Source organism: Mustelus asterias, chromosome 11 (genome assembly GCF_964213995.1).
Source record: "Mustelus asterias chromosome 11, sMusAst1.hap1.1, whole genome shotgun sequence".
Lineage (NCBI taxonomy): Eukaryota > Metazoa > Chordata > Chondrichthyes > Carcharhiniformes > Triakidae > Mustelus > Mustelus asterias.
Window position 1 is genome coordinate 102,694,185 of NC_135811.1, and position 14,901 is coordinate 102,709,085.

Genomic DNA, 14,901 nt, shown 5'->3' on the forward strand with positions numbered 1-14,901 from the left:
AATACTTGATCGCTTACCCGGGCGTGGAGCACGTGTAGCTTGTCGGTTTCGGTCCGGACGATGGAGGAGGAGGTGGTGAGGAAGGTTTCGAAACAGCGCATCGTGATCGTGTTCGAGGCTCCTACAGCTTGAGGGTCCAATTCGAGTTTGTCGGGTTTCAGTATCTGATCCATCCCAAAACTTTTGCTAATAAAATTGATGCACCATCAATCAAGCAAAGACTAGTTTGTATGCAAGAACAAATAGGCTTTTATTAGCAAAAGACTTGGAGCACACCCATGCCGATGAACTGGTCCAGAGACTGAGGCAGGGGGGTGGTGAGCAGTCGCCTTTATACCTGGACCAGGGGGGGGAGGAGTCCCGGGCAGGGCCGGCAGGGCCGTGTCCAGGCATGTCACACACACACACACACAGGCAACAAGCTAACAGTGGTTTACCACAGAGATCGAGTGATATGCGGCGGAGGGGGAGGAGGCAGAATCAGAATCATGAATTTGATGATCAAAATGAGTGGCGGAGCAGGCTCGAAGGGCCGAATGGCCTCCTCCTGCTTCTAGTTTCTATGGCTGGAATTTTACCACCCCGCCCGCCACGGGAATCGGAGCGGGCGAGGGGCGGACTGTAGGAACGTCCGTTGACCTCGGGCGGGGTTTTACGGTTTTCAGTATGGAAAATCCAGCCCTTACGTTTCTCGTTCCCCCAGGGCCATCCCTGGTGTGAAGGAAGAGCAAACAGACAAAACAAAACACATAGTTGCTGCTGTTGTATAAATTTACTTGTGATAATCAATCTCTTCCGCAAGATTAGAGGATTTTCTTTTTACAAAATATTTGTTTTAAAAATTGTACAGTACACTATTTACATATTAGTGCAGTGGTACATTTTTTTCCCCAGTATTTACAGGAGGTGTGGATGCATTTACATACATATGGATACACAGATGAGTAAACATATGTACATATATACCAGATATACACATTTCATTTTATATAGGCTCACGTGCGCACACAGCTACATAGCATGTGCACACTTCAGTGCGTCTGGGTCAAAATCCTGGAAGAGCCTACCTCACAGTGTTGTGGGAACCCGTTCACCACACGGTCTGCAGCAGCTCAAGATGCAGACCCACCGCTGCCCTCTCGAAGCTGAGATGAGCAACGAATGCTGGCCTTGGCAGCGGACGTTCTTGCAAAATGAATGTGAAGTGAAAACAGACACGCGCGCATAAAGCTCGGTTTTAGAGGCCAGCAGTTTTTGAAATCTTTCGTATTAATGATTGACTCGGGTTATAATCGATTAAGTGCCCCCGTCTTGATATGGCACCATTCATGAAGTGTGACACAAACTAAAAGTTTAAAGGAAGCTTCACTGATCAAATTGAAATTACATTCGCGGAGCTGATGTCCAGTCCAGTGGTTTTCTAGCGCAGAATCAGACCAGACCATATAATGGTTAGGCCACAGGCTGCCCCCCACCAGACACAGCCGGGCAGCATCAGTATCACAGAATCCTACAGTGCAGAAGGAGGCCATTCGGCCCATCGAGTCTGCACATTCCCACCCAGGCCTGATCCCCACAACCCCAAGCATTTACCCTAGCTAGTCCCCCCAGACACTAAGGGGCAATTTTAGCACGGCCAGTCCACCTAACCAGCATATCTTTGGGCTGTGGGAGGAAACTGGAGCACCCGGAGGAAACCCACGCAGGCACGGGGAGAATATGCAGACTCCACACAGACAGTGACCCAAGCTGGGAATCGAACCTGGGTCCCTGGCGCTGTGAGGCAGCAGTGCGAGCCACCGTGCCACCCAGTGGATCCTATGTGGCCCAGAGGCTTATGGCCAACAGTGGGCAAGATGGCTGCCAGGTATTCTCACGGCCACGGATGTCCTACAATCAGAGGATTGTGAGAGAGAGGTCCAAACTTTGCTTTGTGGGCTTTTGGGGTAAGAATCCTGCTCCCTCCTACATAAGCCATAGACCCAAATGAATATTAACCTATAACGTGGCGCAAAGCTGCTTCCTCGTTGCGTTTGCCTGGCAGAAACACACAGCTGCTTCCTACTTGGGCTGTTCACTTAAATTGACATCAACTGGACCCAACATGTACATGTAAAAGGACCCTGTTGCCTGCAGGTTAAAATACACTCCTGTTTACACTCTACAGTTCTCAGGCAAGTAAATAACTTGGCTAATTTTAACTTTCCACCCACTCATTTTCCAAAAATAGCTCCCACATCTACAGCCTCAGACAAGCATGCACATAGACACGTACATATATAAAAACACAGCTACAAACACACGCAGACACATACATGCATACCTACATACACATGCAGATACATACGTACCTACACATGCAGACACGTACGCACATACCTACAATCACATGCAGACACAAACACACGTACCTACAATCACACACAGATATGTGCGCACATACCTACACACGCAGACACACACACACGTACCTACGAACACACACAGACACATACACATGTACCTACAAACACACATACACATACACACGTACCTACGAATACACGCAGACACACACATACACACGTACCTACGAATACATGCAGACACACACACACGTACCTATGAATACACGCAGACACACACACACGTACCTACGAACACACGCAGACACATACACATGTACCTACGAACACACATACACATACACACGTACCTACGAATACACGCAGACACACACACACGTACCTATGAACACACGCAGACACATACACACGTACCTATGAACACATGCAGACACATACACATGTACTTACAAACACACGCAGACATATACATACATACCTACACACACAGATACATACACACATATCTACAAACACTAACAGATGCAAACGCACACCTACAAACACATGCAGATGTGTACACACACACACCTACAAATGCATAGACACGTACACACATGCAGATGCATACACACATAGCTATAAACAAACGCAGATGCGTACACACACAGCTAGAAACACATGCAGGTCCATAAACACATACCACAAACACACAGATGCATAAACACATGCCTACAAACACACAGATGCATACATACATATCTACATACCTGGTCGCCACACTACCAGAAGAATGTGGAGGCTTTGGAGAGGGTATAGAAAAGATTTACCAGGATGTTGCCTGGAATGGAGGGCATTAGCTATGAGGAGAGGTCAGAGAAACTTGGTTTGTTCTCACTGGAACGACAGAGGTTGAGGGGCGACCTGATAGAAGTCTACAAGATTATATGGGGCATGGACAGAGTGGATAGTCAGAAACTTTTTCCCAGGGTGGAAGAGTCAATTACAAGGGGACACAGGTTTAAGGTGCGAGGGGCAAGGTTCAAAGGAGATGTACGAGGCAGATTTTTTATACAGGGTGGTGGGTGCCTGGACCTCACTGCCGGGGGAGGTAGTGGAAGCAGATATGATAGTGAGTTTTAAGGGGCGTCTGGACAAACACATGAATAGGATGGGAATAGAGCGATATGGTCCCTGAAGAGTAGGGGGTTTTAGTTCAGTCGGGCAGCATGGTCAGTGCAGGCTTGGAGGGCCGAAGGGCCTGTTCCTGTGCTGTAATTTTCTTTGTTCTTTGTACAAACACACAGATGCGTGCACACATATCAAGAAACACACTCAGATGAGTACACACATACCGACAAACACACGCAGATGCAGACAAGTACACACATGAGTAAATAGTACACAGTTGAAAGAGGCCAATTTTAGGGGCTGTATTTACTCGTCATATTTTTCCCAAAGTCTCTTGAAAGGAATGTTTTGCTGCTGATTGGAATTAGTCTGACTTTAAAGAGTCTTAAACTTTGCCGCGTTCAAACTGCACAAACATAAAATACAGTTGGAAGTCTAACTAAGTCTGCTCTCAGCGTCAGACTGAAGCTCTCTGGATACCAAGCACACATTTGTGATCCAAAGCTATTCTCGTGACATCTGGATATGAGGGCTATCGAAATGTCAGGGTGAAGTCAGCAGCAGATTATCATTCTGTAAATGGAGAAGGGTCAGCACTCCCAAAGGCTGGAAATACTTGGGTGCGAAGGATTTTAACTTCCAACAGAATCTTAGTTAGGAGCTGCCTAAACACTCTCGCAGGTTACGGTGAGGGGTGGTGGGGCGGGGGGGGGGTGGTTTAGAATTCCATTAAACGTCATGAACAAAGCAAGAGAGAAAGGTATAACTGGTGATAAAATTAATTTGTCAGCTCTTGCTGAATAACACAGTGGCACAGTGGTTAGCACTGCTGCCTCACAGGGTCCCGGGTTCGATTCCCGGCTTGGGTTAGTCGCTGCGTGGAGTTTGCACGTTCTCCTCATGTCTACATGGGTTTCCTCTGGGTGCTCCTGTTTCCTCCCACACCCCAAAGACGTGCGGGTTAGGTGGATTGGCCTTGCTAAAATTGCCCCTTAAGTGTCCGGGGGACTAGCTAGGTTAAATGCATGGGGTTATGGGGATAGGGTGGGATTGTGGTCGGTGCAGACTCGATGGGCTGAATGGCCTCCTTCTGCACTGTAGGGATTCTAAGGAACACCGGCCAAACATTGAATTCTCTATTCAGGTGGAACTGCACTATCCAGGAAAATAAATCTGTGCAGTAACGGTAGTGTAGGAAACATAGCAACAGGATTCAGCCCTTGAGCCTATTCCTTGCTTTTCAATTAGATCATTATCTCTATCTTAATCCCACTTGCCCGCCTTAGTAACCCATCTCTAAATAGCCTTGCCGAATAAAAACGTATTAAATTTAGCTTTGACATTTTCCAATGACGTTTCAGTCTCAACCATTTGCCGGGTGGGGGTGGGGGGAGGGGGGAGGGGGGCAGTTCCAGGTTTCTATTACCATCTGATATTATCAGATTGATGGTATAGATTGAATTTTAAGGTTACCCCCCTTGCTCTGGACTCCTTCACCAGAGGAAATACTTTCTCTCTATCACTGGGTCCGAATCCTGGAGCTCTCTCACTAACAGCACTGTGGGTGTCCCTACGCCACGTGGACTGCAGCGGTTCAAGATGGAAGCTCCCCACCACCTTCTCAAGGGCAATTAGGGATGGGCAATAAATGCTGGCCCAGCCAGGGATGTCCACAACCTATGAACAAATACCTTTTTAAAAAACTACAAGGTTTAATCATTTTAAACACCTCAACTAGATCATCACTTGACCTTCTAAACACAAGGTTTGCATGCACTTATAATTTAATCCCTCCAACTCAGTTATTAGTCCAGTGAATCTGCATTGCATCTTACCAAGGCCAATATATTCTTTCTGTTTATACTACTGAAAATGTTAAAGGGTGAATCTTTAATAATAGAGTGCAGTGCAGGAGGAGGCCCGTTTGAGTCTGCACCGATAACAATTCCACCCAGTTCCTGTCACCGTAACCCCACGAATGTACCCTGCTAACCCCCCCCGACACTATGGGGCAATTTAGCATGGCAAATCAACCTAATCCCGCACATCTTTGGATTGTGGGAGGAAATCGGAGCACCCAGAGGAAACCCACGCAGATACGGGGAGAATGTGGAAAGTCCGCACAGACCGTGACTCAGGGCTGGAATTGAACGCGGGTCCCTGCCGCTGTGAGGCAGCAGTGCCACCGTGCCATCATGTGATGTTCCTTTCGGGAGAAGGGGTGAGGTGCCTGGGTAAGATGCTTTTTCAATGTAGACTGAATGGGCCGAATGGCCTCCTTTTGCACTGCAGGGATTCTGTGGTAAGGTGAGAACTCATTAGCTCTGACTCAAATCAGTTTTCCCAACACAATGTATGGATTGAAAGTGGGACATCTCTTGGTAACTCTGGCAGCACATTAACGTGGCAGATTAACGTGGATGGCACGGTGGCACAGTGGTTAGCATTGCTGCCCCACAGCGCCAGCGACCCGGGTTCGATTCCCGGCCTCGGGTCGCTGTCTGCGTGGAGTCTGCACGTTCTCTCCGTGTCTGCGTGGGTTTCCTCCGGGTGCTCTGGTTTTCTCCCACAGTCCAAAGATGTGCAGGTTAGGTGCATTGGCCGTGCTAAATTCTCCCCCAGTGTACCCGAACCGGCGCCGAAGTGTGGGGACTAGGGGATTGCAGTGTTAATGTAAGCCAACTTGTGACACTAATAAATAAACTTTAAAACAGATGTGGCACTTTATCCAGTTGCATGCTAGGCGTTGGCATTGCGAGCCAGGAATGGGGATTCCAGCGAGAAGCCACTCTGATGCATTTCTCTCCCTCCTCAGGCCGGCCAAAGCAAGGGGCCATTGTGATTTTAACCAAAGTGTCTCATTTCAATGCCACTCTTCCAGCCGGGTGGAAGGTACAGAGGGGCTGCCGACAACAACAGATTGTATGATCCTCACTCCCAGAAAGTGGCGGGATGGCTGGAGGGAATTGGTGCATCTGGGATGGATAGGGAGGCCGTGGACATATGTTGCAAGGAGCGTTTCTGGCCCTCCATAAAGGGAAGTTGTACCCCTATATCTCCAGATCAGCAACACAGGCCTAACATCCTACTCAGAGCCCCGGCTAAAACCAAATCAGAGTCCCAACGTAAGTAAGTTTATTAGTCACAAGTCAGCTTACTTTAACACTGCAATGAAGTTACTGTGAAAATCCCCTCGTCACCACACTCCGGTGCCTGTTCGGGTACACTGAGGGAGAATTTAGCACGGCCAATGCACCCTAACCAGCACGTCTTGCAGACTGGGAGGAAACCGGAGCACACGGAGGAAACCCACGCAGACATGGGGGGAACATGCAGACTCTGCACAGACAGTGACCCAAGCCGGGAATCGAACCCAGGTCTCTGGGCTGTGAGGCAGCAATGCTAACCACTGTGCCACTCAGGTTCAGTAATTTCCCGATTCGCCTTGTCCATGAATTCTCAGCCACTCACAGAGAATGGCAAGGATCAAGTTAAATGCAGCAAGCTCATTTTTACCTACCCAGCCACTTAGTTAACCTGGAGTTTAAAGTTATGGATAAAACTGATCGGACTTCCAGCCTGAAGAAGGATCAAGCGGAAAAGCATTAGGAATGAGGAACTGAATGGGTAAAAAGGAAAATGATGAGGTTTGGGGCAGGGGCAAGATAGGTTTGGTAACTCAGCTGCTTCTTTGGTTATCGTACTTCAGGATTACCCTCCGACCCTGAGCTATTTATTGGACCAGCCCCATTTCCAATGCTTTTGTTGAAGATCCTACTTTTCTGATTGGTTAGTTGTCAATGGTCATGTGATTACCTCTGGCTACAGTCCTATACATAAATTAAATGTCCACGTGTTTCCAAACGCAGCCAACCAGCCAGACTCAACCAACTGAGACAAGTGAATTCAAGTGACGGACAAGCCAAGAACCTGAAAACCCTACTGATTAGAATTCGAGCTCTTCATTGCTCATTTTACCCAGCCATTAACAGCAGTCTAAAGATATTTTGACTCAAATGTGCGTGTTTCCTATTTACTTCGGATTCTTCTGGCACTCAGTCATCTTAAGTTTGAGGATTCCTTTACTGTGCATTTTTAGAAGATGATGGAATTCCGTTGGCATGGAGTGGACGGATGGCTTGGGCAGCTGATTGTCAAAGTAGTGATGTGACATGACCTTGCCTTCAATATTCTTTGCAAAGGGCCAGAACCCATAAATCCACACCTCTTCACAAAGTTCCAGTGCAAGACTCACAATGATGAGGCCGGTGGAGAGGCGTTTCACCTGGATGCCCCTCGCGCCCCAAAACTCGGTCAAGTGCTTTAAGTACATGGGATTGAAAAAGACAACTTTCTGCTTGGCCTGAAAGTCCTGCAAGGTATAAAGAGCCCTGAAGCTGCGTCCCGTGTTCGTAGTGTAGGAGAAAGCAGGTAGAAGGAGAAGAGCATCATTGTAAACAATCAAGTTTGTGAAAAATGGTCTCCTCCGGTCGTGGAGTTCTGAATACCTGTTGGAGAAAACACGCGTTGTTACTTCACAACATCTTTACCAATTCAATAGGTAGCTTTCTCTTTCTTCTCCTTTTCCACCAGCATCACTCTCTGCCCGCAGCCCCCCCCCCACCCCGCCCTTCCACTCCCCTCCAACACCCTGGCATCCAACACACCACATTCCACACTCAAAGTGATAGCAATGCTAACTATTTCTAAGCCTCTATCCAAATCTATTAGACACAACCAAGAAAGTGATTCCTAGTCTGTGCACTGTGACTGCTGTGTAGGCCCTTCTACAAACAACGTCAGAGGGACCATCTTTCAGAGGAGAGATTGAGCCAAGGTCCTTCTGTCTGTGTGAAAGGTCCTGTAACACAATCCTAGTATAATAAGTAAGCTCTCTCACTCTCTCTTATTTCAATTTCATCTGTGCAGGTTAGGTGGATTGGCCATGCTAAATTGCTCCTCAGTGTCAAGGGGATGATCAAAGTAAAGGTCAAGGGTTACGGGGATAGGGCCTGGGTGGAAAAGTGTGAGGTTATGCACTTTGGAAGGGGGAATGAAGACATAGACTATTTTCTAAATGGAAATCAGAAGCACAAAGGGACTTGGGAGTCCTTGTTCAAGATTCTCTTAAGGTTAACGTTGCAGGTTCAGTCGGCAGTTAGGAAGGCAAATGCAATGTTAGCATTCATGTCGAGAGGGCTAGAATACAAGAGCAGGGATGTACTTCTGAGGCTGTATGAGGCTCTGGTCGACCCCATTTGGAGTATTGTGAGCAATTTTGGGCCCCGTATCTAAAGAAGGATGTGCTGGCCTTGGAAAGGGTCCAGAAGAAGTTCAAAAGAATGATCCCTGGAATGAAGAATTCGTGGTATGAGGAATGGTTGAGGACTCTGGATCTGTACTTGTTGGACTTTAGAAGGATGAGGGGGGATCTTATTGAAACTTACAGGATACTGCGAGGCCTGGATAGGGTGGACGTGGAGAGGATGTTTCCACTAGTAGGAAAAACTAGAACCAGCGGCCTCAGACTAAAGGATCGATCCTTTAAAACAGAGATGTGGAGGAATTTCTTCAGCCAGAGAGTGGTGAATCTGTGAAACTCTTTGCAGCAGAAGGCTGTGGAGGCCAGGTCATTGAGTGTCTTTAAGACAGAGATAGATAGGTTCTTGATTAATAAGGGGATCGGGGTTATGGGGAAAAGGCAGGAGAATGAGGATGAGAAAAATATCAGCCATGATTGAATGGCGGAGCAGGCTCGATGGGCCGAGTGGCCTAACTCTCCTATGTCATATGGTCTTATGGAATTGTTGTCATAGGCTCAACAGGCCGAATGGCCTCCTTCTGCACTGTAGGGATTCTATGATTCTATGCCAAATTTCACCCTATGGCCAGAATTTTCTGATCTCGTAAGTCCCACCACCACTGACAGCGAGACCGGAGAATTTAGCATTCAGCCAAATCTCCATTCACTGCGGCGGGACCGGAAAATTCCATCCGCGAGTGAGGTCAGAGAATTCTGGCCTATACATAAAGTTTAACATTGAATTTTTAGTGTCACAAGTTGACTTATTCTTCAATGAAATAACTGTGAAAATCCCCTGGTCGCCACACTCCAGCACCTGTTCGGGTACATGGAGGGAGAATTTAGCATGGACAATGCACCTAACCAGCACGTTTTTTGGACTGTGGGAGGAAACTGCAGCTCCCGGAGGAAACCCACGCAGACATGGGGAGAACGTGCAGACTCTGCACAGACAGTGACCCAAGCCGGGAATCGAACCCGGGTCCTTGGCGCTGTGAGGCAGCAGTGCTAACCGCTGTGCATATGCATATGCAGATGCAAGCCCAGTTACTTATACAATGCTTTGAAACCTTTATTATCATAGAATATCATAGAAACCCTACAGTACAAAAAGAGGCCATTCGGCCTATCGAGTCTGCACCGACCACAATCCCACCCAGGCCTTACTCCCATATCCCTACATATTTACCCAACTAATCCCTCTAACCTATGCATCTCAGGACACTAAGGGGCAATTTTTAGCTTGGCCAATTAACCTAACCCGCACATCTTTGGACTGTGGGAGGAAACCGAAGCACCCGGAGGAAACCCACGCAGACACGAGGAGAATGTGCAAACTCCACACAGACAGTGACCCAAGCTGGGACTCGAACCCAGATCCCTGGAGCTGTGAAGCAGCAGTGCTAACCACTGTGCTACCGTGCCGCCCTTATTGACTGATGGGATTTACTTATTATTTTACCAGCCTGAAATACTGAAACTGAATGATCCCATGGAATATTATACATAAACAACCACCAATAAAGACCCAGGTGACTCGAGTAGATCTAACTCTTCTTACTGTGTTTCTGGTTTCAATCACACAATCACCAATTAAAGGATGCCTTGTGATTTTTTCATGGATTCCTACTACTCACAAAGGCCCTCTTTGTCAGTTAGCCACTGGACAAACAGTGACCCATCCTTAAATTTGCTCCTTATTTTGAATAATGAAGGAGCACTGAGCTTATCCCTGATGTTTACTCCACGGGTTAAATCGGAATCTCTTTTGGTGTGGCAATCCCGACATCCTAATGTGTGCCAAAACATTTATTTTTCCTAATTTTCCCATGGAATGTGGGCATCACTGGCAAGGCCAGCATTTGTTGCCCAACCTAAATTGCTCTCGAACAGAGTGGCTTTTAGGTCATGGGGCAGTTAAGAGTCAACCACATTGCTGTGGGTCTGGAATCACATGTAGGCACGGCCGGGTAAGGATGGCAGATATCCTTCCCCTAAAGGTCATCAGTGTATTACCTTGTCCCAGTTACACAACCCACCAACTACCCCTTGGCCCAACAGAAACAATGACAGTATCTGACAAGAGGCAGCTGGTGAAGGTGCCCACTCACTTCTCCGCAATGATGCTTGGATTTGCTGTGACCAAATTAGTTTTTGTTCCCACGTCTTGGCTGAACACCCCATCTATAGGAGGGAGGTTGCACCTGGAAAAGAACATGAACACTCAGTTGAAGAACTCCGCAGAATGGCTGCTATTTGGGAGCTGGTCACGGTGACTCCGTCAAACTGTAAAGTTATATTCACCTCTCCGTGAGTGTCCCGTGAATGCCAACTAGCATCACGGGAGTCTTTCAGTCCCGGACCATCACAGAATGTGAATGTAACGCAGGGTGAGACAGAGCTGTTGGATGTTCAGTAATGTCCCCACCTCTCATCATCAAAAATACATCTCCACTGACCGCGCCCTCTGCAATTTCCCAACTGTACTTGGTAATTATAATTATAGAAACAGGATTTGGCAATTCAGCCTCCCAAATCCACTCTGTAATTCAGTAAGATGGCGGCTGGGCTGCAGCTTAACCCCATTTACCTGCTTTGCCTCCATACCTTTTTATACCCATGATGTGGAGCTGCCGGCGTTGGACTGGGGTGGGCACAGTAAGAAGCCTCACAACACCAGGTTAAAGTCCAACAGGTTTATTTGGAATCACGAGCTTTTGGAGCACTGCTCCTTCATCAGGTGAGTGGAGGTTAGTTCGCAAACATATGCCGTTTTTGTGAACTAACCTCCACTCACCTGATGAAGGAGCAGTGCTCCGAAAGCTCGTGATTCCAAATAAACCTGTTGGACTTTAACCTGGTGTTGTGAGACTCCATACTTTTATACCCAGAGCAATCAAAAACCTCCTTTGTCATTCTAGGTGGTAGACGCCCCAAGTTTGGAAGGTGCTGTTGAAGGAGCCTTAATGAGTTGCTGCAGTTGTAAATGGTACACACCGCTACCACTGTGTGTCAGTGGTGAAGGGATTGACTGTTTGTGGATGGGATGCCAATCAAAGAACAAAGAACTATACAGCACAGGAATAGGCCCTTCGGCCCTCCAAGCCTGCACCGATCATGTGTTCCTAACTAGACCATCCGTTTGTATCCCTCTATTCCCAGTCTGTTCATGTGGCTATCTAGATAAGTCTTAAACGATCCCAGCGTGTCCGCCTCAACCACCTTGCTTGGTAGTGCATTCCAGGCCCCCACCACCCTCTGTGTAAAATACGTCCCCCGCATATCTGTATTGAACCTTGCCCCCCTTACCTTGAACTTGTGACCCCTTGTGTTTGTCATTTCTGACCTGAGAAAAAGCTTCCAACTGTTCACCCTATCTATCTATGCCCTTCATAATTTTATAAACTTCTTTTAGGTCGCCCCTCAACCTCCGTCTTTCCAGGGAGAACAACCCTAGTTTACTCAATCTCTCCTCATAGCTAATATCCTCCATACCAGGCAACATCCTGGTAAACCTTTTCTGCACTCTCTCCAAAGCCTCCACGTCCTTCTGGTAGTGTGGTGACCAGAACTGGATGCAATATTCCAAATGTGGCCTAACCAACGTTCTATATAACTGCAACATCATATGCCAACTTTTATACTCTATGCCCCATCCAATAAAGGCAAGCATGCCATATGCCTTCTTCACCACCTTTTCCACCTGTGCTGCCACCTTTAAGGATCTGTGGATTTGTACACCCAGATCCCTCTGTGTGTCTATACTCCTGATGGTTCTGCCATTTATTGTATAGCTCCCCGCTGCATTAGATCTACCAAAATGCATCACTTCGCATTTATCTGGATTAAATTCCATCTGCAATTTCTCCGTCCAATTTTCCAGCCTATCTATATCCTGCTGTATTCTCTGACAATGTTCATCACTATCCGCAACTCCAGCAATCTTCGTGTCGTCTGCAAACTTATTGATCACACCAGCTACATCTTCCTCCAAATCATTTATATATATCACAAACAGCAGAGGTCCCAGTACAGAGCCCTGCGGAACACCACTAGTCACAGACCTCCAATCAGAAAAAGACCCCTCCACTGCTACCCTCTGTCTTCTATGGCTAAGCCAGTTCTGTACCCATCTAGCTAGTTCACCTTTGATCCCGTGAGATTTAACCTTTTGCACCAGCCTGCCATGAGGGACCTTGTCAAATGCTTTACTAAAATCCATGTAGACGACATCCACGGCCCTTCCCTCGTCAATCATTTTTGTCACCTCCTCAAAAAACTCAAGCGGGTTGTTTTGTCTTGAACGGTGTCAAGCTTCTTGAGTGTTCTTGGAGCTGCATTCATCTAGGCAAGTGGAGAGTATTCCATCACAGTCCTGACTTGTCCCATCAAGATGGTGAGCAGACTTTGGAGAATCAGGAAGTGAGTTACTCACCATAGAACTGTCAGCCACTGACCTGCTTTTGGAGCCACTGTTTATATGGTTGACCTGGTTCAGTCAATGACGACACTTAGGACTTTGATGGTAGGGGGATTCAATGATGGTCAATGTCGAGGGGAGATACTACTTGCTGCCGGAGATAGTCATTGCCTGGTGCTGATGTGGCACAAATGTTACTTTCCACTTAGCAGCCGAACCTGAATATTGTTATGGTTCTGCTGCAGAGGGACACAGGCAGCTTCAGTATTGCAAATGGTCCTTAATATTGGACAATCAACTGCAAATATCCCTACTGCTGACCTTATGATGGAGGGGGGGGGGGGGCATCAATGAAACAGCAGAAGATGGTTGGGCCCTAGGACACTCCCCTGGGGGACACCTGCAATGATGTCCCGGGATTGAGATGACTGATCCCCAAATATCACAACCATCTTCCTTTGTGCCGGGCACGACTCCAACCAGTGGAAAGCTTCCCCCCTGATTCCCTTCACTTCAAATTCACCTCCTTGATGCGACACCGTGTCAAATGTTAATGTCGAAGGCAATCACTCTCACCTCACCTCCCGATGCCCCACTGCAGCACTGAGGGAGTGCTGCGTTGCTGGTGGAATCATCTTTCGGATGAGATGTTAAACCGAGGCTCCCTGTCCGCTATGTCCCAATCAATATTTATCCCTCAATTAGCACCGCAAAAAAAACAAATGATCAGTTTTGTGGGGCCTCGCTGTTTGCAAACTAGCTGTGGCACTTCCTGCATTATAATAGCGCCCACACTTCGGTAAACACTTCATTAGTTCTAAAGCAAATTGGGGTAACCCTAAGGTTGTGAAATACAAATCCCTCTCTCTTTCCCACTTTACAATGTCGCACAGAAATAAAACCACTCGAGAGTTTCAGGCTTTTGAAATCTTGTGTCAGAATCTATTCTGATTTTAGTACAGAGAATCCTTGTTTGCACAGTGAGACACTGACATTCCAGTACAGCAAAGCTCTGCGCTTTGTTTTGTTGCTCTGAGTTTTAATTGTTGGTCCTGTTCCCATCCCCCCCCCCCCCCCCCCTCCCCCCCGGAACACAATCTGGTGAATGGGCTCATTCAGTCGGCAGAGCCAATCGGAATGCCTCGTTTGTTTCTGTGACACCTTACCGGAAAACGAAATCAGCCTGATCGATTTCAGCCCCGCAGCTGCTATTGGCCAAAATCCCGCCGTTGCCAATGACAGCGCATCGCTTGTACCGCCGACTGCTGAAGGATGATTCCTGCAAAGCAAGGACAAGCCATCAGAGCAGGCGAAGGTTACTCGGCCATTCCTGTTCCAACAATCCACAATTAGACTGCACTTTCAACATTAAAATGCATCACCAGACGATTCAAAGGAGCATTCGCGAACAAAATCTAACAGCAAGCCACGCAAGGGCATTTCAGTCCATCACGCAAACCAGCCTCCCACGCATTGATCCCGTCTATACCTCCCGCTGTCTCGGGAAAAGCAGCCGGCATAATCAAGGACCCCACGCACCCCGGACATTCTCTCTTCCCCCTTCTTCCGTCGGGAAAAAGATACAACAGTCTGAGATCACGTACCAACCGACTCAAGACAGCGCCAGGGACTCAGGATCGAGCCCCGGCTTGGGTCAATGTCTGTGGAGTCTGCACGTTCTCTCCGTGTCTGCGTGTGCTTCCTCGGGCTGCTCCAGTTTCCTC

The 14,901-nt window shown here is 47.6% G+C and overlaps 1 protein-coding gene across 4 annotated transcripts in view; it reads right to left on the reverse strand.

The window, feature by feature from the left end:
* Nucleotides 1-757: 757 nt before the first annotated feature.
* Nucleotides 758-14,901, reverse strand: part of LOC144500746 (alpha-2,8-sialyltransferase 8F-like) — a 72,385-nt gene continuing 58,241 nt past the window's right edge. For 2 of the 4 annotated variants that reach the window (XM_078224144.1, XM_078224142.1), the window contains 3 exons: nt 14,344-14,456; nt 10,869-10,961; nt 758-7,963 (listed from right to left, as the gene is read on the reverse strand). In XM_078224144.1, coding sequence (XP_078080270.1) covers nt 7,489-7,963; nt 10,869-10,961; nt 14,344-14,456 — 681 coding nt within the window. In that variant the 3' untranslated portion in view covers nt 758-7,488. The remainder of the gene's footprint in view (nt 7,964-10,868; nt 10,962-14,343; nt 14,457-14,901) is intronic. The other 2 variants (XR_013499005.1, XR_013499006.1) reach the window with 2 other exon arrangements.